Here is a 15,688-nt window from a genome sequence, read left to right on the forward strand (position 1 = left end):
GTGAAGCATGAACTCCTACCTGATGTTCCAGGCCCTAAAGGACGCTGGCCCCACCCTGCCCACCTCCCCGAAGCCCCAGGCTGGTGCTGTCTACCAGCCGCCACCCCAGAAGCCCCCCCTGATGCTCCCCAATTGGCTCATGCCATGGGACCTCCTCCAGGAAGCCCTCCTGGATTGCCCCTCTGAGCTTCAGGGCGCCGGGGCTGTTTCCATCATGACTGATTGCCCGGCCTGGGGATCTGTCTAAGGGCCCTCCCTAAGGGTCAGCCAGACTTTGCCCCCACCCCATCCCCAGAGCCAGATTCACAGCAGTCAGGCCCAGGAAACGTTGGGAAGGCGGCTGCCTCCTCTGTCCCCACCCCCCTCTGCCACTCCCCGACCGCCCCTGCCCCAGCAGGCGCCACAGCCCGCGGGCTGGCCTTCTCCACTCTTCCCAAATGCTCGCACCCCGGCCCTCCAGGAAGGCCACCCTCCTTGGGGGCTGGGGGTGGGTCTGAGGACTCCAGCTGCCAGGTGGGAGGTGCCAAGCGCATGCATTGCTCCCAGGCCAAGGCAGCTGCAGGATGCCGCCCTGGGATGGCTCCTCCGGACCCAGGGTGAGGGCTGCTGACACTCCCCCAACCCCAACTCCCACCCCCGGTTCCCAAGGGCTTCAGGGGGGTCACTGTGACCACGGAGAGGAACCCGAGTCTGCAGGCAGTGAATTAGCATCGCTCCAGAAGGCCCCGCCCAGCCCAGGGCACCCTGAGGGCAGCCCTGGGACCCCCATTCCACTGGGAATGAGTCCCTCTTGGGTGGAGGCACTGGCTGGGGGCTGTTTTTTTAATCAATCCCCAGAGCAACTCCATCAGGGAGCATTATTCTCTCTACTGCTCAGATGGGGAAACTGAGGCTCCAAGTCAGCGCCAGGATGCAACCCCCAGATCAGGGCCAGGCTGCCTGGGGAAGAGAAGCCCCGGGAAAAAGGGTCTCGGGTTTTTCTGACAGCTGGGGAGGAGGTCCCCAGGGCTGGCCGGACCCTCCAGAGGGGAACTGGAGGCTGCTGACCAGGCCCCACTTCTCTCTGTGGACAGAGGTCTGGCCCACCCAGGAGAGATCCCCCTCCCTGAAGCTTCCTGGGGCATCTTTCCTCCGTACCCAGCCACGGCATTGCTGGATGCCCCCACACCCCCCACGTGACTCTCCCGGACCCTCTCCACGGGCAAGCAGAGCCTGCGTGTGCTGGACACACTGTGGGGTCCACACGGGCAAGGGCCGGGTCTGTTTTGCTCACTGCTATATCCCCACTGACTAAAACCGCACTCGGGGCACAGAGCAGGCTCACAACCTCGGCCGTGCCACTGCCACCAGCGGGCAGAGGGCCATTTGGGGGTTCAGGACCCCAGGGCAGGGCGAGCACCAGCCCCAAACTCCGCCAACCAAGCTGAATCCCAACCCCCCAACTGAGAGGGGCTCCTTCCAGGGATCCTTCCCGAGCAAGGAGGGTATGGCCCAGCCCCCCGGCCCACCCACGCTCAGCGCGGCACTCACTGGCTCTGTCCGTGGGTGGCTGCAGGGAGTAGAGGACACCTTGGGGGCCATTTGGTGAGAGGCCCGGGCTGCCTGTGGGGCCGGGTGGTCCAGGGGGGCCAGGGTGCCCCATCTCTCCAGGGAGCCCACGGGGCCCTGGTGGCCCCAAAAGCCCTGCAGTTGGGAGGAGAGGAGTCAGCATGAGGACAAGGGCTGGCAGCCAGGACATTACACACAGGGAAACCAAGGCCCTGAGGGGTCAGGACTGGCCCAGGCCACACGGGCGCCAGTGGCTGCCTCCTGACCCACCCACTCCCTGAAGGAATGTGCTGGAATGGAACTGAAAGGGCTTCCCCTTCCCCGCCCGGTATACAGGGAGCACTGGGGATGCAGGGTGGGAGGTGAGGGGGATGGGGAGGGCAGAATCAGGCCCGAGCTCTTCCTGTCTGCCCCCACCCCAGGACACGAGCCGGGGGTCGGGGGCACCCAAGGTGGGCTGGCAGCCCGGATTGCCAGGAGCCTGCGTTGACCAGGGGGCACCCACCCTGCAGGGCCCAGGAGGAGCTGAGGGAGGTCCCTGGAGGTGTTTAAGTGGCTGAGAACAACCCCCCTGGCAGCCCCTCCCCCTGCCATACCTGCCCCCCAAGTCCCCTGGGGCCTTATCTTTGCTGGGTTCCTCTGGAGACTTCCTGAGGTCCCGAGTTGGGACGTGGACACACACAAAGGGGACAGAACTGCGGCCAGCAGCTATGGCCCACCTAACCGCAGCCCAGGGTGACGCCTGGCCCCTCGGTGCTCAGGGTGGGAGTAGAGGGGGTGGGGAGGAAGGGAACCTGAAGCTCCCCAAAATGTCAGTTGCTAACCCAGCAAGATCAGGGGTTATGGGACACCTCGCCTCTTCGGGTGGGGAAGAAACCCCAGTCACCGCCCCCTGGGGGATGAGCCAGGTCTGGAGGTCCTTACCCGGGGGCCCGACTGGGCCCTTCTCTCCTGTCTGGCCCCTGTCACCCTTGGAACCCGGGGGCCCCACAGGCCCTGGTGGTCCCGTCTGCCCCGGGGGACCTGCAGAGAGAACAAGATACAAGGCATGAGCACCCCTGGGGGGCTCCAGGCCCCACCACCGGGGCCGTGTGATCAGAGCCACCCCCGGGAAGGCCCCTGCCAACCAGCAAAGCCCCCACCATCACCTCCCACCTGTCAGCCACTACAGTTTGCAAACCACTTTTGCACCTACTACCTCTTTGATCCCAAGAGGTGCTTCCATTCCCATATTCCAGGTGGGGAAACTGAGGCTCAGAAGGTCTGGTCCCTTGCTCAAGGTCACAGAGCCGAGCAGGGGATAGGCCAGGCAGGAACTCAGGCTTCTCAGCCCCGAAGCCCTTTCTCTCCACTTCCCACCGCCCCCCTGCTCGGGAACTGGGCTGGTTGCAAGCACCCCCCAATATGACCTCCTCAGAGACCCCAGGGCTCGGGCTGCGGGAGCCCTGAGGGAGGGGCCTGTCCAGCCCCAAGATCTCTAGGCCCCCATGGTTGGGTGGGAGTAGAAGCTGGACTCCCCCCCCCACCCCCACCTGTCTCCCTCTGGGTAGCCTGCGGAGGATGCTCAGGTACATTTGCTGAGCTGACCCTTCCAGCTCAGGCAGCACGCGGTCTGGGAGGAAGGATGTGGCCGGAGGGGAGGAGAGGGGGTGCTGCTGCCTCCAGGAGACGCCCACCCACAGGAGACACCCACCCAGGACTTCCCGCCCAGGGTCACCATTTGTAGAGCGTGTGCCCCACCTGGTGGCCATTCCTGGGAACTGCACTTTCCCATGGTAGGGAGAAAGGATTTACCCAGGGGACCCCATGTCCGCCCCATCCCTCTTCCCACAGCCTTTGGGGGCGAGACCCTGGGGATAGTGGCTAGAGGGGCAGCAGGCCTGAGCGCACCCCTCCTGCCACAGCCTCCAGCCTCCTCGAGGAGTGCCGGGTACCTGCTCCTCCAGCCTGTGGAGCACAACCTCTCCCACTCCCCGGGCGAGCGGCCCTCCTCCTCTGCCTGGCCCCAGCATGACAGACACACATACAGAAAAAGGACAGAAGAGGCAGGGGGAGGGGGCTGGAGGTGTGTGTACTCAGCTGCATTTGGGAGGGGTGCTGAGAACCAGGGCGCAGCTGAGACGGGCCCGAGGGTGCTGAGATCTATTGAGGCAAATTGCCCCTGGCTTGCTGGGTGGCCCCAGGCCAGTTACCTAACCCCTCTGAGCCTCAGTTTCCATCTCTATAGCCCCAAGCTTCATGAGCTTATTGTAAAGATTAGAAAGAATATCTGTGCAGCCTTGAGTGCTACAACAATATTTCATCACTGGCACAGCACAGCATGGACACTGACTGGTCAGAATGACACCAGCCCACACCACGGGGCTCGGCTGGACTGACACGTGCCAGCCCAACATCCACCTGAGTCTTCCCCCGCTGGCCTCACTTACCGGCAGGACCCGTGGGTCTTCTCCTTTGGGGTTCCGGGTGGGCGAGAGGGATAGCGTCAGGGAGGAAGTCCTCATTCCAAGGTGGCAGGGTGCTCTGGGGGGCTGGCAGATCATTGTCTGGGCCCGAGGGCGGCTCTGCTGCTTCCAGCAGGAGAACCTGGGCCGGGAGAGGAGCAGAGAATCAGCCCTGCCAGGCTGGGGGCAGGGACACGTGTGCAGGAGTGTGTGTGTGTGCAAGGACAGGTGTGCACTGGGGAGTGTGTATCTGCAGTGGTGTGTAACTGCAAGAACAGGCATATGCAGGGGCGTGTGTCCAGGCACAGATGTGTGCAGGGGTACATGTGTGCAAGGAGAGGCGTGTGCACAGATGCATATGTGCAGGGGTGTGTGTGTAAAAGGGATGTATTTGGGCAGGGACAGGTGTGTGCAGGGGCGTGTTTGCAGAGATGCATGTGCAGTGGTGTGTGTGCAGGGCACGGACCCCGCCAGGCCTGTAGCTGCCCAGCCCTGTGCCCATGCATCATGCTCCTCAGTGGGGTCGTGGCCCCCTTTGCTGGGTGGTCCCCCTGCCCTCCTCTCCGTCCCTTCTGGACCCCAGGCTCGGGCAGGGCCCCATCAGACGCTCCCAGGTCCCCACAGTTTCCTCTGGGGTACTCACCCCAGGTGTGATTACAGATCTGTGGTTGAGCGACAAGCTGTCACCCCTACACTGGCGATTCAGGGAGCCCCCACTGCCTGGCATCATGACAAACTTCTTGCCCAGGGAATGTTTGTGGACGGACGGACAGATGTAGGATAATGAAGGGCTTGAATGGGCTCAGCACAGAGCACCATGGGAGGCCATGGTTACTCGGGCCCAGCCTGGAGAGCGGCCTCGTCCTCTCCCCTTGAGGGGGCAGGGGTCGAAGTCCGCAGGCCCAGAGGGTGATGGGCACCCAGGTTCAGAGGCCCCGGGGTGTCCCGCTGCCCCGAGGAGGCCGGCAGGGGCTGCTGCATGCCCAGGCCTGGCCCTGGCTGAGGCCCCAGCCGGCCTCCTCTCAGCTCTCCCAGGGCCCTGGGCCGGATCCCACGGGGCTGCTTCCTGCACCCCCCAACCCCGAGTGCCCCTGGCCCAGGGGTCAGCTCTGCCCACGGGGGGAAGAGGTTCTGGGTCTCGGGGTCCTCCGGCCCCGCTGAATGCCAGACCCCGGGGCCGAAGGGTGTCTGGGGGGTTCCGAATGCTGGGCTGAGGCTGGGACTGGGGGGTGGGTGGCGCTGCGACAGGATCACCACCACGACCTTCAGTTCCACAAAGGCCTCCCCAGGGAACCGGCCTCCCACCAGCGCCCCAAAACCCAAACCCTGAGGACTCCCCCAGGCACTGCCCCCTGCATCCTCCCCCTCCAGGAGGGGAAAGGCCGTCCTCTTGGCCTCCTCTCAATGCCCCTCAGCCCTGACGGCATGGCCCTCACACCTCCCCTGGCCCCGGGCTCAGCACCTGCCTCCTGTCCCCCCAGCCCCACCTACAGCCCTGCAGCTGCTGCCCTCTCTACCAGCTCCCCCCTCCACCTGCCCCCTTCCCTACCCCCCACCTATCCCCCCTCCACCTGCCCCCTCCACTTATCCCCCTCTACCTGCTCCTCCCCCACCTGCTCCTCTCCATCTACCCCCTTCCACCTACCCCCCTCCACCTGCCCTCTCTACCTGCTCCCCACCTGCTCTCCCTTCCACCTGCCCCCACCACCTGTCCCCTTCCACCCACCTGTCCCCCTCTACCTGCCCCTCTTCCCCTCCTCAGGCCTCCTGCACAGCAGCCAAGTGAGCATCTGAATGCAAAGAGAACTGTAAAGCCCCAGCCCCAAACCCTCAACATCCTCCCACTTCTTCCCAGTTGCCCATCTGAGCTCTGATGAGCCGTCCTCCGCCCCTGTGTGCTCCCCGGCCCTCTGTGCGGCGGGGCCGTCCCCTCCTGTGGGTCCCTTGGCCGCCTGCACAGCCGCTTTGAGCTGAGGGCTGGGGTGGGGGAGCAATCGCACTGGCTGGGCCGTCGGGGGCGCAGGGCAGGTCGCGGCTCCTTCCCGAAGCGTCAGCAGCAGTGCAGGGTAGGGCTCCCCAGGGGCAGGGTCTGCCTGGGGTGTGGGGGCGGAGGGGCGGCCCCCTTCTTCGGCTCTGAGACCAGATAGGGTGGGTTTGAACTCCCACTCTCCCAGCCTTTCTGTGACCTTGGGAAGCGTCCTGACCTCTGTGTGCCTCAGTTTTCCCATCTGTGAAATGGGGGTCATGATGCTGACCCCCCTCTGGGCTGTGAGAGGCGGTGAGGGTGCAAGTGGCCTGGGGGGCAGACTTGCCAGGGATCCCTGGGAGCAAAGTGACCTCCTGTGGCCCAGCCCCAGCAGGCGAGACCCCAGGGGCTGCTCAGAGCTGGGACTGGCACCCAGGGTCCTGCCGGGGCTGCTGGGCCGGGCCCTGCCGCAGGCAACAGAATAGCTTCTCCTCTTCCCACGGCCGGACCCAGCTCTCGGATGGCCCAGGGGCTGCCTCCCACCGAGTCCCAGGAGGCCAAGGCCCCTCCCACCCCAGCCTCAGGGTCTCCATCTGTGTGTGAGCAGGTGGGTTCCATGAGGATCCCCATGACCCCCTCCCATGACCCCCAAGGCTGTGACGCCCAGGGCTGCTTCATGAGCCCCTCCCCTTTCTGGTCCTTAGGACACCCCAAGAAGCCAGAAGGGCCCCTGGGCCACATCCCAGGAGAGGAAATAGAGGCCCGGAGGCTGTCAGCGAGCTGCCCAAGGCCCGGGCGAGCGGTCAATGCCCCCATGCGGTGTCTCGTCCTCTGACCACAGCTGTCCTCCCCCACGGCCACAGCCACAGCCATGGTCTCAGCTGAGTCTCATGGTGGTCAGGGCAGGGAAGCCTCGGACACACAGCAACTCATGGTGTAACCCAGTGTCTGGGTCCCCAGAATCCCCAAGAGGAGGGGGTGCTGCAGTCCCCACCCCAAGTGCCCATCAGTCCCTCCGTCCTCTGGGAAACTGGCCACGGTCAAGGTTAGGGGTTCTGGGGTGTGGAGGAGCCGAGGGGGCCATCCAGGGGATTGTGGATGAGGGTGGTACTGACGGGGTGGTCTGGGGCAGTGGGTGTGAAGTGGTGGGGGGAGACTGCCAGGACTTGGCATCGGGGGGCTGGGGGCAGGAGTGTGGGGAAAGGCAGGGGTGGCTCCCCGTTTCTTGCCTGGCTGCTGGGGACAGTGGGATTGGCCACAGTCAAACAGGGGCACGGGAGAAGGGGCACGGGAGAAGGGCAAGTGTGGGGTGGAGGCGATGAGCGCAGGGGGGTGGGATGAGCCTCAGTCTTGGGGGGGCCCAAGTGGGGGTAGTCTGGAGCTGAGGTGGCCAGCGAAGGTGGCTGAGGGGCAGGCAGAGCTGGGAGGAGGAAAATTGGCACCGTATGCCTTGGGCAGGGGCAAGGGCATCTGGGGCAGGAGCACTCCTGGTTCCTGGGTGCTCACCCTGGTGGTCCTTTCGGGGCTCAAGGCTTGCACACGACACCATGGCCCACAGAGCCCACTGACCCAGGCACAGGAGCCTCGCCACGGCCAAGTTCACATCAACCCTGGCGGGAGTCCAAGCCCTCCTGGCCCGGCTGTGGCCAACCTCCTGGAGAAACCGATCCCATCCATGCCCAGGCCATGAGCTCACCCGGGTGGGCACAGTGGGTGTGGGGACTCGGCCCAAGAAAACCAGACCGCAGCCCTCAAGGGCAGCAGCCCAATGATGTCACCGTGGCCCCGCTGACGGGCCAGGGCGCCAGCCCAACGCCCAGAATTCCTTGAGGTTCATGCCGGGAAATCCCCGCAGGCTCCCTCCCACTCGTGGCCCATGAGGTCAGAGTGCAACTGAAGGGGAGGAGCAGGAGGGGCCAGAGGGTGCCTGGGAGCCCTTACCTCCCTCCCCACCCTCCTCCAACAGCCTGTCCCAGGCATACAGGATGCCTAGTGTCAGGGTGGCAGGAATCCTGGGATCAGCTACTAGGTCTGGGTCTTTTGGCAATTTGCCAGTGGTGGGCATTGGACATGGAGCAGGCCCTGGGGGTTGCCTGGCTCCCATATCCCTTCTTCCGTTGCTCCAGAAGCCCCTGTTGTGTATGTGTTGGCAATGTCTTTCTGTTTGGCTAGATACTCACTTTCCCACCCTCCTTTGCAACAAAGGGGTGGTCATATAGCCTAGTGCCTTTGCGAGGATGTGATGCCTTGAACTGCAGCAGCCACTTTATAACCATGAGGACAAAAGCCAAGTTGTTAAGGAGGCAGAGGAGAAGGTGGTTCTTAAGGACATCAAGGAGCCATTATGCCAATTCTGTGTCCTCCTACTTCTGGACTTCTGCCTGAACCAACAAATGTCCTTAGGAAATAAGCTACCTTGGCTGGGTTTCTGTTACTTGCAGCCAAACAGATCCCACTAGACGAAACAGGCTTCTTGTCTGAGGGAGCAGGAACCTCAGCTTCCGAGCCTTGCGGTTGCCATTGTCTCATTTCAGCTGCCTGGTTTCTGACTCCCCGTCTGGGGCCTGGCTGCGGCCCTGGCCTTGCCCAGGCTGACCCCAGCCGCTGACCTGAGCTGACCTTAGCTCCGTGTCCTCTCTGAATCCTGCAGGGTCTCCTGGCCTCAGGGAAGCCTCTGGGGCTGCTGGGCTGTCCTGGCAACTGGTCCCCTCCCTGTCTCCAGGGTGCTACCTCCCGGCCCACTGACCTGAGGCCAACACAGTTCCCAAGGTGGCCTTGTCTCCCCAGGGGTCCCCTGGGCATGCAGATGGCAGGTGGGCAGCTGTAAGCTGCACCCAGACAAGATACAGAAACCAGGAAGAGTCTCCCGGCCCCTACCTGAGAGCTGAGAAAACCATCAACAGGAGTAGGCTGGGGAGCCGGCTCTTCTCCCTGGGCCCAGGCTGGCTCCTCACCAGCAGAGGCCACCCCTCTGCCCACCCCAGACTCTAGATCCTCCCCCAACTCCCCAAAAGGAGCTGCCTGAGCTCACCCCTCTACACCAGCCTCAAACAACCCAGTGGGGAGGTGCAGGGAAGTGACTCCTTCCATTTCCATTTCACGGGCCAGCAGATGCAGGCCCAGGGGGAGCCCAGATTTGCCAAGTCCCTGGAGCTGCTGGACTGGACTTGGTGCTTCTGTGTCCCAGAGCTGGCTCCTCCAACACCTCCTGCCATCCCTCCCACCAGCCCCAAGGTTGGCCTAGGGGCCCCGGAGCAAGCCCTGCCCCAGGCCTGGCCGCCTGTAGCCCTGGCATTTGGGCCTGGGCGGAGGGTAGGGTCACGGCTGGATGAGCCACGTGGGTGGGGACAGCTGGCACAGTGCCAGGCTTCCCCTGGAGCTGTGACTTTTAACACTCCTGGATGCTGGGCAGGTGCCAGGGCAAGCTGTCGGCCTCTGCTTTGTGCCAAACCTCACTGCAGCCTCAGAGGCCTGGCCTGGAGACCCTGCCTTTCCTAATACCTTGGGTACCAGAGCAGACCCCCAGCATCTTCCCCAGCACCACACTAACCCCTTCCAGGGCTGCCGCAGCCCCCAGCTCTGCCCACTTGCCCCCTAAAGCCTTCCACCCCCAGAGAGCTACTGCCCCGAGGAGGGCTGCAAGCAGCTGAGTCCCAACCTGTGCCCAGGGCCCTGGGCTGCTGGAGGATCTGGATTCATGCCTTGGGGCCTCCCACACCAGGTGCTCTTCAAGGGTGTCTCCCACACACCTGTATCTGTCTGCAAGATGGGACACTAACCCTTCACACCTGTTAGCACTTTGCCATTTACAAAGTCAGGGTATCACCACCATTGCATGCTTTGACTCATTCTAGAAGAGGCCACGGGAGCTCCGAGAGAGCTGCCCAAAGTCACCCAGCTGGTGGGGTGGGGGTGGGGGATGCCACACATGTCAGACTCTAAGTGACTCCCAGTGACACTCACCTGGTCCCCACTGATGGGGTAGGGGCCTCAGGGCCATTCTCTCAGGGCAGGAGGCCAAAGGGCAGTGGAGCGTTGGCTCAGGTCACCCAGTTTCCCGGGCCCGGCCCTGCCCTCGGGATCCAGGCAACCCCGGCAGGTCTCGCTGCCCCAGGGGCTCCCCAGAAGTGCGGAGATGACCAGTGTGAAGGAGGGTGGAGCTGCGGCCCGCCATGCATGTCACCCTCCGGGGCAGAAGCTGCTGGGGTTCCACCTGGCCCTGGCTTCTGACTGCAGCACCCACGGCTCTCTCTGGCCGCAGGAGCAAGCTCAGCAGGTATGCAGGTGTAATGCCCAGGAGAAGCCTCCATCCAGTGCTCCCCATGGTCTCCCAGGGGGCCCCGAGGGACTGAGCCCAGCTGCCCACACTGGTTACCTGCCCATGAACACACCTGGACTGCTACCTCCTCTCCCCTGCCAGTGCGGCCTGGGGCCACCCCCAGGTGAGTCACATCCCAGGGTCTGCCTTGGGGGACTCAACCCAAGACACTTTCCTTCCACGGATGTAGACGGGCTGGGAGCCGGCCCCCCACAGCACCTCTGGGCCCAGTCCCTCACCGGGCCGTGGGCATGGGGAGGAGACTCAGGCCTTCCAGAACTCCGGGCACTCAGCCAGAGACACGGATGTGCCACGCTGGGGGCTGCTGTCCCTGCCCAGGAGGAGCCCAAGTGGGGGACAGCAGCCCCGGAAGGTCCACGACGGCTCCTCTCTCCTCTGAGAGTTTAGCTTCCCAGCATCCCCTCCTGTGCTCACCCCAGGGGGCTGGTGCAGGCCAGAGCCACCCTGGGACCCAGCACCCTCCAGCCCCGGGACCAGGCTGCAGCTGGCGGCTCAGGCCTGCTGGGCTCCATCGGGCCACACAGGCAGGTACCCGACAGCTCCCCCCCCCCGGCCCCCCAGGCCCAGGCTCCCAAGCCCATCTGACCTTGGCCTCCAGCGCGGTCAGCCGCTCACTCATGCTGCTGAGCTGGGTGCAGTTCACGCATTCTGAAAAAGGAGAGGAGCAGAAGTGAGGCTGCCGCGGACCCTGGGGAGAGCAGCCCAGCCCGAGAACATCTGCCAGGCAGGGCAGGGCCTGCTCTGCTCCTTCTGCCTCGGCAGCTCCTACCCAGCCTGCAGAGCCTCATCCTCAGGGCCCCCTCCTCTGTGCAGCCTGCCTGATCTGGGAAACTTCTCTGAGCATCCCCAGCACATAATACACTCCATTTAGCCAGCAAAGGGGTGGCGAGTATCTCTATTCCACGTCAGGCAGAGTCAGCCCTGGGGATGCCAGGTGACAGGTGAGCTCCATGAGGGCAGGGTCCTTGTCTCCTCATTCACCTACGAATCTCAGTGCCTGGCACAAAGTAGGGGCTCAAAAACAAATCTGATAACTGAATGAATGAATGAATGAATGAATAGTAAATAAGATTCGCTCCTGACTTTGTGAATGACGGTCAGAGAAGGAGCTGAGCAGAAAGGCCAAGCTGGGGACGGCCACTCTAGGTTGCAGGAGCACATGGGGGGATGGGGGACACCAAAGCCAGTCTGGGGTGGGAGCAGTCAGGGAGAACCACCTGGAGGCGGCGGCATCTAAGGTGAGACCTGAAGGATGCACAGCGGTTGGCCAGGTGAGGAAGGGGGCAGAGGCCAGTTTCATCAGAGGGAACAGTAAGTGCTCAGGCCGAGGGGCATGAGAAGGGGGCAAGGCCTGCCGGCAGCGTGCTCCTGGGAGCCTCCCGGGGGCAGCCGAGGCTGGATCTGCCCAGTCATGTAAGGTCTGGGAGTGGGGGCTTGGATGGTGGCCTGAGGCCAAGGGGAAGTGACTGGAGGGTTTTAGATAGGGGGAAGTCAAGTTCAGATTTGCATTCTTAAAAGCTGACTCTGGTGGCAACCCAGTGCCCAATGGGTGGGAATGGGAGATAATGGGGGACAGGGAGGCCGGCTGGGAGGCCCGTAAGGGATACCCCAGACACACAGCAACCTGGTCTGTAATTATCTATTTATGTCTGTCTCCCCCACCCTGGAGACCCAGAGCTCTTTAACAAGGAAATAAATGGTTCGAAGCTGTTCCAAAGAGCATTTATTGCTCTAGAAGTCAAGGGATGGCCTCATTCCTCTTCGTCGTGGCTCAGTTCAAAGCCTGATCCTACAGGAGCCCTGTTCGGGTTAAACAGACACAAGAGACGTCTGGGTAACTCATCAGGTCCTGCTTGGCGTGCTGTGGCTGACACAGGCCCCAGGGATGGGTGGAGGCCGGGGGGCTACCATCACAGCCTGCCGGGTCCCCCACCACCACCACCGTGGCCCCTGACTGTCCCCAGATTGTTTTAAGCCTGCATGCAAATCACCTTGCAATTTCCTTGTTCTGTAATTTCCATCCCTCAGTGAGTGATGTGGGGAGACCACGGGGGTGCTTGGTAGTTCAAATCCAGCTGCCTTCTGCTCCTGCAGCCTTCCTGGGTTGACAAGTGCTCTGGGGGGCTGGTGGAGGCCCTGCTCCCCCCGGCTCCCCCCATTCCCACCCTTGGCTGGGCGAAGTCAGGGGTTTACAAGCATCTCTTCAGAACAAAACTCGTTCTCCCTCTCAGTAAAACCTTGTCAGTGACCCCAATACATAAAACAGACTAAAGATGGATGTATAATCAAAGAAACATTAAAACAACTCAAAGAAGTTATGCATTTTTCTGACTTTGCGCTGAGGAAGGACTTTACAAAAGAAAAGCTCTAGAGGGAAAAGCTTTTTGGTTAAACATGGTGGATGGAACACACATGTTTCTCTCTAGTTTCTCCCAGAAAAGTGACCAGAGAGAAATAAAAAGGTTTAAAATTTCAAAGCAAAGAGAAGGGTCCATGAGACGAGAGCTGCCAATCACATTTTGCAAAATGGAACGCAGCCCGCCCCACACCACCTCGCAAACCAGAGGTGGGGTCGAGGTTAGACCCCAGGCTTTCCCGAAGGCTGGGAAGGCCCCGGCCGGGCAGGGGGCTCCTCCCTGGCAAAAGGGACTGGCCCGAGAGCCAAGGCCCACAGACACTGACATTTGTGGAGGCAGCTCTGTTGACAAGGCCCAGCCACGCAGAAAGAGCCTCAGGGGCTTTCTGGCATCTCCCTCTTGAATACAGACTGTCAAGGATTCCTGGACTGTAAAAGGAAAGCCTTTAAGGGGGAAGACAGGTAAAAGCAAATATGGTCTCCTTTGTCCGCCTCCTGCCCCGTGCCCTAACTTTTCCCATCCGCTCACCCGGGCACACCCTCCCAACAGCCCCCTCGCGCATCTGGAAGCTTGCTCATGAGGCGACTGTGCCGATGCCGATGGGGTGGGTGCCAGGGCAGTAGGGTTGGGGCACCTGCCCCTGAGGGGCTGACTAGTTGGGCAGAAAAGGCCCAGGGCCCTTCGGGGCAGCGTGTACTCCAGGGAGAAGCGTGGCCTCGGGACCAGGCCTGGCCTGATGACAGAGAACAAGTGACTTTCCCACTGGGGCCTCAGTTCCCTCCTCTATGTAATGGAGGGAGGGCACCCCATCCACCCACGGGCCAGCTGGAGAAGTGGAGGAGGGAATGGACGTGGGCGAGCTGTACATTCGAGCCCCAGTCACGGAAAATGGCCACTCCCCTGCCCAGGGTACTGTGCAAGCCGCACATTCCTGAGGCCCTTAGAGGCCCCAAACACAGTTTCCAGGTTCTGAGGCAACAGAGAGGACTCTCGGCAGGGGACAGGTCAGCGAAGGGAGGGGCGAGTCTATTTCTGGAAAGTGTGCCGGGCTCCTGCCCAGCCTGCTCTGGCACGGGCACCCTCTTGGCAGGGAGGGTGGCCTGGCTGTCAGCGGGCACAGGGCGTCCAGCTCCCCCGGGCAAAGCGGCTCCACGGCCTGGCCAGCGGGCAAAGAGAGGCCGCCAAATCGGCCGCCCCACACCACCTGCGCCTTGGCAAGTGCCCCGAAGCGGGTGGGTTTTATGGCCCCCCTGGCACTCTGTCATCGACAAGCAATTAAACGATGTTTGTGTAACTTTAATTATTCATCAATGCAGTGGAAACAGAGAAACAGTGCTAGTGGGGCCGGCTCTGCCAACTCCAAGCCCTATGACCCGCCCTGCTCTGGGCCTCAGTTTCCCTCTAAGACAAGGGCCCCAAGGGCTCTAACTTTCTGGAATGCTAAGGATTCCCACATTCCAGTCTCCTTTTGAATGGGGCCACAGCCCATTTCCTGGTCTCGAAGATGCAGACGCAGAAACCAGTATTGGAAAATCTTTGCCAACGTCTGTAGGTTGGAAGTATGGACGTGCCAGGCAAACCATTGTGTGTATGTGAGTGAATGTGTGTGTGTGTGTGTGAGAGACAGAGAGAGAGGTGTGTGTGTGTGTGAGGGGCTGTATAGTGGACAGACAATCGTAAGAGACCTGGGTCTGCTCTGCCACCAACTTACTGTGTGGTGTAGCTTGAGTGAGGCCCCTCCCTCCCTGCCCTCAGTTTCCCCATCTGCAAACGGGCTTGCATTGGAAGCAGCACTGAGGGCTTAAGCTCCAGGACTTTTTTGCTCCTGCCACCTGTATCCCCTCCTTGTCCCTGCACTTCTGGGCTCCACCCCCCCGCCCCCAATAGGACGGGAGGTGGCCAAGTCCTCTCGATGGGCTCCGCTGCCCACGGAGTCTGCTCTGTGGCCCTGGTGGGGGGAACCAGGGCATGCAGGGGGCCCGTCCCCAGAAGCCCAGCTTCCGTGGCCCTCTGTGAGAGGTCCTGGAGTAGAGTCCACAGGCAGGGGATGTGCGCGGGGTGGGGCCCAGCCAGAGGAGAGCCCCAAAATCCACCTGGAGACCTCTGACCCCAGCCCAGACTTCCAGGCCCTGTTAGAAGAGGAAAGTTCTGAGGAGGCCAGTGGGATCAGATGCCCCGAGGGGAGTGGGTGCAGGGGCCCATGGTTTGGCCATGGGTGGTCACAGGGAATCAGAGGAGTAAGGAGATGCTGAGTGGCCTCGGCTTGCCCCCAGCGACAGCATGCGAAGAGCTGGACTGGGCCACGCCGAGGCATCAGGCATCTTTCCAGTCTGTGTCAGCCTTGGCACACGCATTGTTTTAGTGTCTCCCTCCTCCCCCACTGGGCCTCTCGGGGTCACCAAGGACCCACCTCCACCGGTCAGACTTTGGTCATTTCAGCCTCTGCTAGAGACACTCAACAGCTTCCACTGTCCCCAGGAAAAGTCCTTGTCTTAGCTCGGCTTACTGCCCCTGCCTGCCTTGGCCACTTTTGCCTTCTCTTTCACAACCATCCATCCTAGCGAGGCCATGCTTCCTCCAGCCAGGCCACACCCCTCCAACCAGGCCACACCCCTCCAGCCAGGCCACACCCCTCCAACCAGGCAGCCAGGCCACACCCCTCCAGCCAGGCCACACCTCCTCCAGCCAGGCCACACCCCTCCAACCAGGCCACATCTCCTCCAGCCAGGCCACACCCCTCCAACCAGGCCACACCTCCTCCAGCCAGGCCACACCCCTCCAACCAGGCCACACCCCTCCAACCAGGCCACATCTCCTCCAGCCAGGCCATGCCCCTTCAGCCAGGCCACACCCCCGTCATTTTCCCCACCCTACAACCCCCAAGGACTAGAGGCACCTTGGAGTCCCCAAGCTTTTATACAAGCGTTTCTTCCTCAGGACAGCCCTCTTCTCTGCCCCCTTCTTTGTCTCACCAACCATTTCATCCCTGAAAACTCAGTTCTGACCCAGGCAGAAAGACACCCTGGCAAGCCCG

General features: G+C 62.3%; 1 protein-coding gene across 2 annotated transcripts in view; it reads right to left on the reverse strand.

The window, feature by feature from the left end:
* Positions 1 to 15,688, reverse strand: part of COL26A1 (collagen type XXVI alpha 1 chain) — a 176,349-nt gene that overhangs the window by 11,192 nt on the left and 149,469 nt on the right. For both annotated transcript variants that reach the window (XM_037814975.1, XM_037814974.1), the window contains exons 4-7: positions 10,884 to 10,945; positions 3,978 to 4,134; positions 2,473 to 2,571; positions 1,531 to 1,683 (exon numbers count right to left, since the gene is read on the reverse strand). In XM_037814975.1, coding sequence (XP_037670903.1) covers positions 1,531 to 1,683; positions 2,473 to 2,571; positions 3,978 to 4,134; positions 10,884 to 10,945 — 471 coding nt within the window. The remainder of the gene's footprint in view (positions 1 to 1,530; positions 1,684 to 2,472; positions 2,572 to 3,977; positions 4,135 to 10,883; positions 10,946 to 15,688) is intronic.

Source organism: Choloepus didactylus, chromosome 21, assembly GCF_015220235.1.
Source record: "Choloepus didactylus isolate mChoDid1 chromosome 21, mChoDid1.pri, whole genome shotgun sequence".
Taxonomy (NCBI): Eukaryota; Metazoa; Chordata; class Mammalia; order Pilosa; family Megalonychidae; genus Choloepus; species Choloepus didactylus.